Below are 15,000 nucleotides of genomic sequence, written 5' to 3'. Positions count from 1 at the left end.
CTGTTGACGGAAGAAAGTATGCAACATTGTAGCCTTCCTTGCAAGTACATGATATCTTATATTGAGGACATTAAGTCCACCATGCATCCTTGGGGAGCACACTATTTCCATCTTCATCAGTCTCAATGCTTTCACAGCAGTTTTTGTCTTCCATAACATCTCCATAGCTTGAGACATAAAAGCTGAAATATCCCTGGAGGACCAATGCAGCAAGGGCAAATAGAACTGGACATAGGACATCACAATGGATTGTACTATTCTGAGCCTGACATGAAGAGGCCAAGTAGAAATTTTCCAGTATTCTAGTTTATGTTGAAGTCTTTGGAAAATCCATTTTAACTGCTGCTTTCTGGTGATATGCCATCCTATGGGATATCCCAAATGCCTGACAATATCTCTGGAATGCACCACCTGACCCGGCCAAAGAATAGAATGCCAGTCACATTCTTTCAGGGGGAGTAATTTAGATTTGTCAAAATTGACATGCAATCCCGCTGCCAACCCATATAAAGAAAGAGTGGCCGTAAGCATGCGAAGTTCCTGAGGAGAATTCTGTGGCATGAAGAAGGAATCATCAACAAATGCTTGTGCCAAAAAAGATGTAGCCCCTGGGATTTTAAGACCAGTCATCTGTCCTGTGTTTGTAAGATGATCAAGATACATCAAAAGAGGATGGGTCGCAATGGCATAGAAGAGAGCACTAAGAGGGCAGCCCTGTCTAACTGATCGACCCAATATCCATGACCGAGACAGATGGCCCCCAAGAATGCACTAAGCAGTACAGCCAGAATAAAGCCAATAAACAACATTTGCCATCTTGGGACCAAAGCCCAACTTTGTCATGATCTGAGAGATGAAATCCCATTGAACATTGTCAAATGCCTTAGCAATATCCACCTGCAATATAAGCACATCTTGATGCGATTGGATATATTGTCCTGGATTTGTCTTCGCGGCACAAACCCATACTGATGAGGATGAAGTCCTACATGCAGTATCCTGTGAAGCCTATGTACAATCATTTTGGCAATAAGTTTGTAAAGTACATGCATCAAAGTAATAGGCCTCCAATCTGATATATGATCACACAGATGTTTTTTGGGGACAAGCTTGACTATGCCATGCTTCCAAGAGTGCGGCAACTGATTTTCTTGCCAGGCCACATTGATCATTCGCAAAAGGACCTCTTTCAAATCATCCCAAAAAGAAAAATAAAATTCCACCGTAAGGCCATCCCAGCCAGGGGACTTGTATTTGCTGAGGTGGAACAATGCATTATCAAGTTCCGTGTCAGTAAAAGGCCTCTCCAAGGTAAGAGCATCATCCATTTCAACTATTCCAGAACTATCAACTCCATTACGCATAGTATGGACTAGATACTACGACATCCCCACTAACATCATCAGTGCCCAATAGTGGGTGTAGAACTCTGTATCAAGATATGCTCTCACACATGCACTCCACACACACACACACACATAAGAGCATATATTCACACAAAGCCCTTCGTACTGCGTTTCTATCAAACCTCCGGAGATGCAGGGTAGACTCAGCCATAATGAAGCCTAGCACTAGGGAAAGTAGCAAATACAAAGAATTAGTACAACAAATAAGTAGTTGATAGGACAAATGCACTGCTAAAGATACAAAGAATTAGCACAATATCAATTGGCCGCAACTCGGACGAAAACTTCACAATGTGAAATCTGCATGTCCGCTAATATGGCTGAATTATATACCTAGATGAATCTAGGAACATGCCCAAATTCACCTTTTAGGAACGTGCATGTTATATACTCATGGTAGTCAACCCACAAGACTATATAACTATCAACTCCATTATGCATAGTATGGACTAGATACTACGACATCCCCACTAACGTCATCAGTGCCCAATAGTGGGTGTAGAACTCTGTATCAAGATATGCTCACACACGCGCACTCCACACACACACACACACACATATATATATATATATATGTATATATATACACACACACACACATATATATATATGTGTGTGTGTGTGTGCGTGCGCGCGCACACACACACACACACATATATATATATATATATTATATATATGTATATTGAGTTCGGTCAAGTCCACCACTTGCCATGTCATCACCTACCATGGCACTTGCGCCTACCCACGGGCCTATCTTCTATGTCCCATACGTGAGGTATTCACATCCTCCCCCACTTGCATTGCAGTTGTCCTTAGCTGCACGGTGTCCACATAAAGTACCCTTCCATACAAGGAAAAGATCTAAGCAAAGCTCATCCAAGGTACCCAAGATCCCAAACACTACGAGACCACTTTGCATCTAGTGCAAGGCTCACATTTCGTCCTCACCACGTCACCACAGAGATGTGCAAAGACACCCAGCTTCTGCTTGATCTAGCACTTTCCATCTCTCCATCTCATGAAAAAACATCGCAAACCACTAAGTATCCTCCGGAGTCTAGTAGCCCATGGCCTTCATCTTAGGCCAATAAAATGTCATTTTACTAAATCACAAGACCGTTCTACAAATGGATGACCTGCTGTAGGAGAGTCATGACATTCATAAAGAATCTTCCTCATTTCTCACCACAATGCAGTAAACAAACTCTATCATCCCGGAAAAATAACAAGTGGTACGACCCCAGAGTCCCGGTTAAAAATAGTGGAGCTCCTTGCCTGAATCTCCTGCCAATACCGACTAAAATGCCCATCGATCCGACCCAGCTCTCTCAAGGAATCATACAAGTTAGCACTAATCTCGATGAAACCCAAAAGATTCACTTCTCCAATCAAACCCAAAGCATCTACAACCTGGTTCAAACTACCCTTCCTTTACTAAATCTTCATATCAAAGTCCTACATAAGTTCTGCCCACCGTGCCTTCCTCCCTCTCAACTCAAGTCTATCACAAATGTAATAGATGCTTCTTTCACCTTAAGCTTGAGAGTCCAAAATGCCCCCTCAAGCCTCTCATTCCACATAATAGGACTATTAAACTTACGTCCTCATCCTCTGAGAAGGTTCCTAAAGGGAACAGTCAAATTCGAATAATCCTTCACTGAAATTTTAAGAAAGACAATGAATCCCAAGAATACCCGAAGTTACCTCGCTATCCGAGGAACTCACCAATCCTCTAGATCCGCTCAAGACCAATGCTCATACCATCCCAAGAAACACTTACACCCCCATCCTCTGAGAGACTGAGAAGGTTCTTGAAAGGAACAGTCAAATTCGAATAATCCTTCACTGAGATTTTAAGAAAGATAATGAATCCCAAGAATACCCGAAGTTGTCTCACTATCCTAGGAACTTGCCAATCCAACACCTTCTAGACCAATGCTCGTACCATCCCGAGAAATCTCATGACCTAGGTACATGAGCTCCTTACAGAAGGACTCACACTTAGAGAGTTTAGCATTCAGTCATTCTCGTCTCAAATCCCCAAGACTACCCTAAGATGCCCAATATGCTCCTCAAGGGTTCAACTATAAACTAAGATATCATCTAATAATACTACAACGAAATTATGAATTTCCCCAAATTATCTCGAAAGATATCATTTTATACACTATTAGTTTTAGACTCTATGCATAGTCTTATGCATGGACTCTGTGGATCGAGTTCACAGTTAAGACTACACTGAAAATGCTGATGAATAGAAGTGTTCAAAATTGTGATAATCCCCATTGTGTGTTTGAGGAAATTGCATTGATGTCATCTTTCTTTCTTTATTGAGAGGTACTTAAATGCCCGCCCAAGAGCAAGCCCTTCCCCTACCCCCTTGTGATGATGCCTTCGATCAACCATAGAAAATGCAACTTGAAACCCCCACCTCCACTAAAGGATTTCGAGATTGCGACCGATTCCCCTACATGGTGCTAGTCGCATTGATGTCATCTTGATGAGGTCATGAATTCATTGAGAGACTCTAGGGATGATTGAGAGAATCAAGGAGCACGTTGTGAATCTAGATGCTCCTCATAACTATAAGATGTTGTACTTGGAGCCTTACATTTGATTAGCAATGCAATAGAGCCTTCTTTTGTAGTTTATTATTGTGTTGACTCAATTCTCAATTAGTGTTCACTTCAACAATAAATTTATTCACTCTTTCTAGCTCTTGATATCCAAGTAAATGTTTGGAAGTGGTGAAACATGCCATTCCTCTCCATGAAGGCACAAAACCAATCAAACAAGGAGCCTAAACGTCATTATAACTCTTCCTTCACATGATGTGAAAGGTAGGGAGTATGACACGAGATACAACCATTGTTGTCATGTGCATTCTGCACTTGGATGCCACGTAGACATATATGTATAGAAGGTGCAGGCCCGAGAGTGGAAAACTGGTCCCATGTGAGCCCAGTCTAGGACAAGTCAACCAAGGTCCCACTCCAGTCATCAGAGGTCAAGTGTGCATTGTCCTGCACAGGAAACAGTGCCAGTCCACGCTGTGAGTCTCCCTCTAGAATGATGTCAGTGGTTATGTGTATCTCGTATGATATTGGATGCCAGACCACTGTATAGACAGTTAGGGTTTGCATATAGGAAAGGGGCCAACCCATAGGACTGTCAAAACCAAATCTGAGACCACAAGAGCAAGTAGAGTGCAGAAAATAGACAGCAAAGGAGAAGGAGAGAGATAGACGTGTAACTCTTCTCTATACACAAGATCTCGAAGATGAAAACAAGATAGGTTTCATACAAAATAGAAAAAGCATGTATATTTTTAACTTGAAATATACAAAAGAAAAAACTGTTGACATAACTTATAAGAGACCACATTGAATTCATTTCAATAAAAACAAAATACATGTAAGATATGATGATATCACAAATCACGTGGGTGATCACTGATGACTAAACAGAAATCAAAAGGATCACCACGTGGGTGATGAGTCATGACTCAAAATCCAAGATCAAAATAAATAACATGTCGAAATAAAATGATGTTGGCAGCTGCTAGCTACTATCTCCATCCTCATATGCATCCTCATGCTCATCCTCATCTGCATCTTCTGCCTCTGCAGCCTCACTCTCAAGGTCACTGCCGGTAGCCGAGTCCTCAAATGCCTCATCCTCTAGAGGTGCAGGTGCACCACTAGTACTAGCCTCTCGAGAAGATCGTGTAGTGCGAGCCACAGCCATGATCTCATAAAGCATAGAATAGATGTCTCTCTCCTCTTGAGGAATGTCGGGAATCTCCTTGAACTTCATGATATCAATCTTATCTGGATTCACTTGGCGAGACGCAATGGGATGACCCTTTTGTTCTAGCAATCGGAGATTGCAATGACAAAAGACATGCCTCTCCAATTGTGCTGTGGAGAGTCTACTTCTCTTTTTCGTGTGAAAAAGAGCCCATGTACTCTAGTTCCTCTCACAAGGCCCTGAACTAGCTCATCCTCAAGGGGGATACCTAGCTGCATGGCCTTCCAAGCCTTTAGGCTATCATAGATTTCTTGTGGCACATGCTTACATGGCCCGATGCCAAAATCCTTTGTTTGTGACAAATGTGCCTTCAGTCTGGTGACACTACCATGGTGCTTATCAGCACACAAGTTGCATTTTCACTTTCCGGAGCCCAAGCCACCATATCTAGACTCAAAGGTGACATTGTTCCAAAGAGAATCACCTGTTCGAGGCATCCTACAAGGCGGGGATAAATGCAGATTATTGGCCCTGCAAGTGCGACACAGAACATAAACTAATCTCATTATATGATTCATGATTTTAACTGTCATCTTGGCCAACAATAGAGCAAGGGGAAGAGAAGGTAGATAGCCTTAGAAGTTAGGCCTCAATAGGGCAAGGGTGGACCGTGGAAGATATGCCATAAATATTGATGGAAGAGAAAAAAGTGTGCTGCTTTGTGAGTTGTGCAAAGAAAACCAACATAAAGCAAAACATGACATTACCCCTTTGGAAGACCTCCACAAGGCCCAAGGACACCAAGGAGCAGGCGGGCTGACACAAGCAATGGCAGGCTGGCACACAAATCGGCGAAAATGTACAGGTGGCCGCCACTCGGAAAGGCGAACGAAAGTGTGCCGTACGAAACGATTCGATGCGTAGGTTTTTAAAATATGCATGATGAAAAAAAAACGCGTTTCGTACAGGACGAAACATTTCGAAGCATTTCGTACGTTTCGAACCTCTACGAAACGCGTTTCTATGCAACTGTGACGTGGAGTAAGCCTAGGTCAGTCATTCAAACTCCTTTGACAAGGCAGCCTTCGTCACGCCAATGTGCTCCACATGACTGCCGATGAGAATGAGATCATCCACATAAAGGATGATAATCGTAACCAGCCACGTTCCCGAAAGAGATCCAGGTTGGAATCTGCAACCGATCTCTGAAAACCAGTCCGAACAAAGAAGGAATCAATCTTCTGATTCCAAGTCCTGGGAGCCTGCTTAAGACCATACAAGGCCTTACGTAACCTGTAAACCATCCCTTCTGATCCTGGAACAACAAAGCCTGGAAGCTACTCAACATACATCTCCTCTTGCAGGTCACCATTAAGGAACGCAGATTTTACATCCATTTGATACACGGGCCACCTCTGAGAAGAAGCAAGGACTAGAACGGTCCGAATCGTGGTCATCCGTGCTGACGGTGCAAAGGTATCCTCGTAGTCGATGCCTGGCCGCTGAGCATAACCTTTAGCCACAAGTCTTGCTTTGTGTTTGTCCACTGACCCATCTCACGCATATTTGGTATTAAAGACCCATTTGACACCAATGACTGACCGTTTCGACGGCCTCGGTACCAACTCCCATGTGTTGTTCTTCTCGATGGCATCAAATTCCACCTGCATGGCTTTCCTCCAAGTATCCTGTGAAAGGGCTTCCTTAACGTAAGTGGGCTCCTTGTCCCGCATAATACGAGACATCAAAGCATAGTTTACCTGAAAAAGCTCCGCTGTATTGCTTTTGCCGCAGACTCTGTGCGATCTTCAAGGGCCGTCCTCTATGGTCCACATGAAGGGTGGCTCCGTGACACCTGACTCCCGAAGGGTGCCCATCAACCACCTGGGTACTCGAACAGATCATGGAGCCTCCTGCCGTTGTGGGGGCTCTACTCCAGCTGCGGGCTCAGAACCGTGCAAAAGCTTGGTCCTTCTATGAAAGAAAGTAGACCCACGTGAATCGTGAATCTGATACAGTCATCAACAAGCAGCATAAAATAGAGAGATCCTCCCAATGATGGTGTCTACTGAGGTCCACACAAGTCAGTGTGAATCAACTCCAATGGTTTTGAAGCCCGCCTAGAAGCCTGCTTCGGAAAGGATTCCCTGTGCTGCTTACCACGTATGCAAGAACTGCAACGTCCTTGCCTGCTGCCAACATCTGGCAAGCCAGCCACCATCTGGTCCCGGAAAGCTCGCCGCAGTGCATCCACATTTAAGTGGCCAAAACGAAAGTGCCACAATTCTCCGACATGAGAACCTGTCAATGAGGAGAGTGCAGAGAGCTTGTAGATACCATTCTCCACACCGCCTTCCCAAACAACCTGGCCAGTCTCACGGTCCCGTAGAGCAACTGAATGCTCCTCAAATTCCACCCGAAAGCCAGTCTTGCATACTTCATGCACTGACAAAAGATGAAAACCAAGAGCAGGGACGTAAAGAACACGGGAGGCATGCTTGCCCCCCTTGCCGTCGAGAATAATCTCCATCCGACTCTCACTTTGTATCGGAATGGTGGAGTTGTCGCCAATGAAAATGCGACCTGACTGCCAGATCCAAAAAGAAGTCACGAGGCGGAGTCATGTGCCTGGAGGCACCACTGTCAAGAATCCATTCCCGGGTATCCTTTGCGGTGAAGCCAACTGCCTCCTCGCTCGAAGACGATGAAGCATCTTAGTCCATCATCTCTACGTGCATAAATGCAGGAGTCTTTGCAGCTGAGGCTGAAGAATCAGCACTCTTCCCAGTCCGCTTAGGACACTTCCTCCAATAATGGCCTTTCTCGCCACAATCATTGCAGGACCTCTCGGCCTTCAGTTTCTCTCGTTCTGTGTCAAGCTTCTTCTCAGAAGACTTCTCCGGTGAAGCCTTCCCTTTGCCCTTCTTGTTATCCCGGTCTTTCAGCCGTTGGCCAACTAAAGGCCTCCGAACCTCCGCTGTGAAGGACCTGCAGCTTGTTAATGTGCTCCCGCATCGTCGACGACTTTGCAGGGTTCATAACCCGAATCTGTACTTCCAAGGAAATCCTCTTCATGGACGATACCCTGTTATAAAGAGAAGCCAAGTGCTGCCATATGCCTCTGGCCAGCGTCATATGCTTTATGTGATTGATTACTTGCGGTGTGCAGTTGAGGAAGATAAATGAATGGACCCTGGCGTTGAGACGATCCCACATCTGTGCCTGTGCCTCGCGGTCCTTCCTCGTTGGATAGTAACTCCCCTTCCTCTGCTTCCGGCCGTGGAACCCTGATAACGATGAAATCAGCAAGGTCATATGACTCTAGCACAGACTCCATCATAACCTTCCACATGCCGTGATTGTTCCCGTCCCACTGACAGTCCACTGGGAACGTGGGGAGTGTTGGGATCTTCACATGCTTCTCAGCCATCTCTAACAAATCTGCCATCGCGGGGATGTAACTGAAAAAGGGTGGGTGGGTGGGAAAAAAACTTTAAACCTGCAAGTGGCTGTCCAACAACTCAGCCCCCGCCTTCCTCTTGCTTCTTCTCTTCCCGAACAGTCCCTAACAATCCACCAATCAGCAACGCAACAATCCCCCTCTTGCTCAGAAAACTCCCAAGATCTTTCAAGAGCCTAGGGCTCTGATACCATGTCAAAATACGCAACGGAGATGATAACCAAATCTGAGACCACAAGAGCAAGTAGAGTGCAGAAAATAGACAGCACAACAGAAGGACAGAGACAGACGTGTAACTCTTCTCTAGACACAAGATCCCGAAGATGAAAACAAGATACAATGAAGTGGGGAGCCATGGGGCCATTTTATATGGCCCCATATATGCAGTCGGCCTGCAGTCGGGACAGCCGATAGGACAAAATGTCCACGACCAGTAAATATCACCAGTCGGCCAGATTCTCAAGGTGGGGTCGGCCCTCACACCTGTGGAGTCGGCTAGTAGCAGAGAGAAGCTGGGACTGCCAGTGACCAGTTGGCCAGCATCTGGTACAGCCGACAGGTCCAATACTGCCCCCCACACCATGGAAAAATAGGGGAAAAATATGGAGAGTGGGGAAAAATGAGAAAACACCTACAAAGGGCGGGCACACCCACAACAGAGGCCCTGGTGTCTGATAAAGACAGGAGATGACTTCTAACAAGGGCTACCCCAAGGACAAAGATGTGGGCATGGGGGAGGTGTAGAACCACGCCCATAGGGGCCAGGAAGGCCTTGGCTGTGCCCACCAGCCATGGGATGGGCTGGAAGGGCTGTAGGCCAGCCCTAGGGCCCCTGGACAGCCTGGACAGGCACCCGACAGGGTATCCAGCCCTAAGAGGGCTGTCGGCCAGGTGTGGGGCAGCCCACACAGGCTGCCCAGCAGCCAGAAGCACAAGCGCATGGTGGCTAGCACCCATATATGTCATGCGCAGGATTATTAGCATTTAATGCTGATTTTATTCAGGTCGTGAGGCATTTATAAACAGCCGCCTGGATTTATACCAGCCGACCAGCCTCCGATAGGGGTATAAATACCCATTGCATAAATCAGTTCCATTCATCTCATATTTCACCAAGTGCTGAAGCTGATCAAAGGGCCAAGACAGCCAAGGATAAGCTAATGCAGAAGGGGTGAAGGATTGAAGGTCAAGGGCAGAGGATTCTCCTCAACCAAGAAGGTTCAGGTTCAGTCTTTTATTTCAGTTTTGCATCATTCTAATAAAAGCAAATACACCATCCGTGGTAGGGGCCCTATAGAGGGTATTCGGGACCCAATATTGTGTCCTCTTCTCCCTCTCTCTCTCTCTTTGTTTTCTGCACATCTACATTCAATTTTGTGCATTAATTCGTCGCAACAAGTGTGCTGTTTTTCTGAGCACTGAAGTTACCGATTGTAATATGCGGAAGCTTCGGAGAACAATCGGTAACTTCAATACTCAGAATTCAGCACTCTTTTCGCGAAGAAATTAACGCACAAGCTGAAAGGAGATGTGCAGAAAATAGAGAGAGAGAGGGAGAGATGGAGAGGACACAGTATTGGGTCCCAATTACCCTCTGTAGGGCCCCCACCACGGATGGTGTATCTGCTTTATTAGAATGATGTGAATCTGAAAGAAAATACAGCAATCTTGGACCTTTCTTGGCTGGGAATTCCCTGCCCTTGACCTACGGTACTCCACCCCTTTGCTTAGCAACTTCCTTGGCTTGTCTAGCCCTTGTTTGCTTGAGCTCTTGGTGAATAATGAGATGAATGAATGGGATTGTGGGCTAGGCTATTTATACTACTCATGAGCAGTTGGCCAGCATAAACCCAAGCGGCCAGCCTTAAATGTCCCACGACTCCTGAAAATACAGCAATAAATGCTGAATTAAATCCATAAAATTCTGCATTTTATTCCTAACTGGCTGGGAGGTGAAGCGCCTGCTTCCAGAGTGCTGGGCACAGCCTTTGCACACCTTCCAAGGGCTGGGCAGCCTGTATGGGCTGCCCCATACTTGCCCTACAGCCATGTAAAGGCTGTAAACTCTTGGAATCTGCCTTATTCTTGCCCTAGGGCTGTCCTACAGCCCCTCCATGGCTGGTGGGTTCAACCTGGGCCTTCCGGTGGTTCCACAGCATTCCCATGCCCACACTAAGATCCGGGGTAGCCCTATGGGCTGGCCCCTTGTTCTAAACACTAACTACTCAGTGATCTGGCATCCGGTGCCATACTAGATACACAGAATCACTGACATCATTCTAGAGGGAGACTCACAGCGCAGACTGGCACTGTTTCATATGCAAGACAGTGCACACCTGACCTTGGACTCATGTGTAGGACAGTGCACACCTGACCTCGGACGACTGAGATGGATCCCTGGCTGACTCGTCCTGGACTAGGCTCACATGGGACCAGTTCACCATCCTAGGTCCTGCACCTTCTCTACAGAAATGTCTACATGGCATCCAAGTGCGGGATGCACGTGACACCGATCTCCCCCGAAGCTTCCGCATGTTACAGTGGTATCAGAGCCTACTTCAAGTGTAAAGATTCAGCAAGAAACCAGAAATTTTTTCACTCGCGCGGTTGGTTTTCAGACTCCGGTGAACCACCCCTTTCAAAGTGACTCCTGTCCCTCCAAGGACGTTGGTTTTCAACCTCCAGAAGCCTCTAGAAGTCTCCCGCACACACAGTGGATGTCCAGATTGCGCTCCGGAAAGGAAGTGTGTTTTCTTACTATGGCGAGCTTCGACGACGAGAGAGACCAGGAACCGTGGGATCAAAGTGCACCAGGCAACCCAGCTAGGGCATCAGGCATGAGTTTTACAGAGATGTTTCAACAGATGATGCGAGCAATCGCAGACCAGAGTACCAAGTTGGAAGAGCAGAAGGCACAGATACTGGCTCTTTGGAAGAGCGCACCCGTTCTCTAGCGCCGCGTTTTTCATCTCCTCCTCCCTCTCCTTCCGTATCCCAGATTCCAGATCCTCTACGCAGGGACCCTCTCGAAGGATCACAACCACAGCCCAGTTCAATGCTTTAGTTGCAAATGCATGCATTGGAGATCCGACAACGCGAAGACACAGCCATGCGACGCGTGGAACATGAGCGTTACCTTGTGGCTTTGAACGCAAGATCGACACCAGCGGCTTCCTCGAATCATTTTCTCGAGAAAATAAACTTCAATAAGTATAATGGTAAACTCGACCCCACAACTCTTTATTCATGGTTGCATCAGTTAGAAAGAACGATACTGACAGAGTGATCTTAGCCAATTGGTACTTGGAAGGTGAGGCCATTCCTTGGTGGACCCAGTGGGCTCATGCCCACACCAGATTAGGTATGGCAGCTTATGTTTGGGACGAGTTTGTCCGTGACCTTAAGCAGCGGTTTCTACCACCCCATTACCTTGAAATCTTCTGCCCAGTTGGATAGAGTGATGAACCAACTTACGACCAACCAAGCCACATTGATCAAAAAGGATAAGACCATTGGATCTCTCGTTGAGAGAGACAAGGCCTTAAAGAATTTCCAAGAGCTGAGGATTGTCAGATCCATTAGCGACAGAATAAAGTGAAAAGGTTACTTTAAATGGCAAAGTAGCGCCCTCGCATGTCTTCAAGAGTTGTGCAAGGACTTCCTTATAGACTTATTAAATGATAGTAACATTTGTGTTGCCCATGCCAGGAGGGTCACACTAATGGACAAGGACATGACATTAGTAAGCAGAGTTAGGTATAGGTATGATAAGTTCATGCGACCTCTACCATTCAAGGATAGGAAGGCAACAAAAATCCTCTCCATTCCTCCTGCTTTGAAGAGGAATAGGGTTGCTGAGACAAGGCGGTTCCACCCCTTTGCTTTAGCAACTTCTTGGCTGTCCTAGCCCTGTTTTGCTTGAGCACTCCGTGATTTGTGAGATAACACAAATGATTTATGGTTCACCTATTTATACTTCTCCACAACAGCAGTCGGCCAGTATATAACCAAGCGGCCAGCAACAAATTGTCCCACAACTGATAACTCCCCGAAGCTTCCGCATGTTACAATTGCCATATGAGGTATCACCAAGGTCACCAAGTGATAAGATCCTACTAGTACTTTTCCTAGGAATATTGTTTCTTGTAGTAGATCATATACAACAAGTCAATGAAGACCACCACCAAGGATCACCAAGGCCACCACATGTAGACTAACATGCTGCCACAATGCTATGTCAATGAGGTTGTCACACATTAACTCTTAATGACATGTTGCCACCCATGCCATATTAAGGAAAGAAACACATAGATCTTGAGATGAGCCATTTTTCCACCCCTTCTCTCTGAAAGATTAAACCACATAGATGATGCCACCAAGTAAACTCATCAATACGGATGGAAATGTGTTACGACTCACGTGCGCACACAATGTGCTCCCATTAGAGCAGAGGAAAACCACCTACCAATTAAGGCCTCACAAAGTATTGCACATAGGAAAAGATTCACGAGAAGTCTTCACAAACCCTCACAAAGGATACACACCTAGGTTGTTATCCTTTAGGAGGTCCTTTATACCCTAGGACTTATAAAGGAGTTTGATTTGATGTTCAAAAACGTTTAAAAATAATCATGCATTTTCCTCCCCCAACATTATTAATGACTACAATGATAGAACATCCTATCATGGATTGATATGCATAAAGACGCATGGATGCTTGGTACCTTACAACCGAAGGGTTAAAAGAAATTTCGCAATGAAAGGGTGAATGCAGAGATTCATGCAAGGATCTGGACAGAGGTTTCAAGTCGCAACCTTCCATGTCTTCCTAGGGTGGTTCCATTTAGAAATGCAATTTACAAATGCATGAATCATAGAAGCACAGATGCAGAAGAGTTTTTGATGGCTATACAAGAGTTGCAAGGAGGATGTTCTTGTGAAAGCCTCTTCACGATACTTTCCTTTTTGTTTCTTCTCGATTCATGAATCAAGATTTCAAATCCCTAGTCATATGGTGAAGCATGAGGATTGAACCTAACAAATGGCTCTAAGATGGAAAGAAAAAAAAGGATGTTCTTGCTAAAACCCTAATAACTAATGAATAAGTATAGGACGAAACCATGGATTGAAATGCAAGAAAACACATTGATGATGGGAGGTACAAAGATTGTACACTGTTAGGCCCTCATGTCCATGGTAGCAGAAAAAAAGGGGATGTCTTGTGTGTAAAGTAGCTTCCATCAATGTTAGACACTGCTGTAGACATGTCCTTTGCAGGCAAGAAGCAGCTGAGAAAATAGGAGACATTTTGTATGTGAAGGCTGCGTGGGAAAAAATAGAGGTTCCATCTCTGTCAAAACCCTAGCCACGACCACATCCATGACATGGGCGCAGATATGTGTGTGTGTGCAAGGCAGGGCAGGGCAGGGCGGGGGGGGGATCACTTTCCATCTCTGTTGACCCCTAACAGTGGCCATATCCATGGCAGGGAGTGAAGCAGAGAGGGGATGAAGCCGCAGGGGGTGGGTGCGGCGGGGGGGGGGTAGAGGTTGATTCCGCTTACCGTGACGGGAGCATCCACGCGCTGGACGTTGCTCTCCTCGACGAGAATCTCAATGGCCTTGAGGCAGAGGGCCTTGACCTCGGACTCTTTGAGGGGTTCACATCGCCTAAGCTGCTCGATCTGGCGGTCCAGGTCGGACATGGCAGTGGCGAAGACCCGCACGGAGAAGGACAGACCCTCTTCTTCTTCTTTCTCCTCTTCGTCGTCTTCTTCCTTCTTCCTCAGCAATGCCACTACCAGAAGCTTTCTGTGCAACTGTCAGAAGAAGAAAAGGGGGGAAATCTCTCGCCAGTTGATGAGAAACCAGAATCCTCGTCGTGTCGCCCGCTCCGATGCCTTTGGCTCTTTTTTCTTTTTCTCTTTTTTTTCAATTTTTTTTCCTATTTTGTGATGCGGCATTTGTTGGTACCTTGTGAATAGGAGAGATGATGATTCAAATTATGTTTTATGTGTATCGTATATTGTAAATTAAGATATCAAGGATATATAAAATTGACAAATACTCTAAATATAATGTATTGGTGCCCAATCTTGTTTTTGTATTAATTCATTAGTGAGGGGGAGGGTTTTTATCTTATGGCGTCTTACTAAATGGTAAGGTTGAGGTGTGAGCCTATCAACTTTAGTATTAAAAAAACCAAGCTTTCTAAATTTTCCCACCGCCTTGAAGGGTCTCCAGCTTTCGAGATTTTTCCACCGCCCTTCTTGGGGTTTGAAGGCAATTAATCAGATAATCTCTCTCTCGCTCTCTCGTTCCCTCTCTATATAGCACAAGGGTGGGTGTGTCTCTCTCTCACGGTCGTGTGTAGACCAGGCCA

At 45.7% G+C, this 15,000-nt stretch overlaps 1 protein-coding gene across 2 annotated transcripts in view; it reads right to left on the bottom strand.

The window, feature by feature from the left end:
• Positions 1-14,547, bottom strand: part of LOC147604727 (serine/threonine-protein phosphatase PP-X isozyme 2-like) — a 65,497-nt gene extending 50,950 nt beyond the window's left edge. Inside the window, exon 1 of one of the 2 annotated variants that reach the window (XM_086794637.1) lies at positions 14,183-14,547. In XM_086794637.1, coding sequence (XP_086650763.1) covers positions 14,183-14,323 — 141 coding nt within the window. In that variant the 5' untranslated portion in view covers positions 14,324-14,547. The remainder of the gene's footprint in view (positions 1-14,182) is intronic. The other variant, XM_086794638.1, reaches the window with a different exon arrangement.
• Positions 14,548-15,000: the final 453 nt, after the last annotated feature.

The sequence above is a fragment of the Cibotium barometz genome, chromosome 61 (assembly GCF_041138505.1).
Source record: "Cibotium barometz isolate CiBa-2024 chromosome 61, ASM4113850v1, whole genome shotgun sequence".
In the NCBI taxonomy this organism is placed as follows: domain Eukaryota; kingdom Viridiplantae; phylum Streptophyta; class Polypodiopsida; order Cyatheales; family Cibotiaceae; genus Cibotium; species Cibotium barometz.
This window is presented reverse-complemented; position numbering and strand designations above follow the sequence as displayed.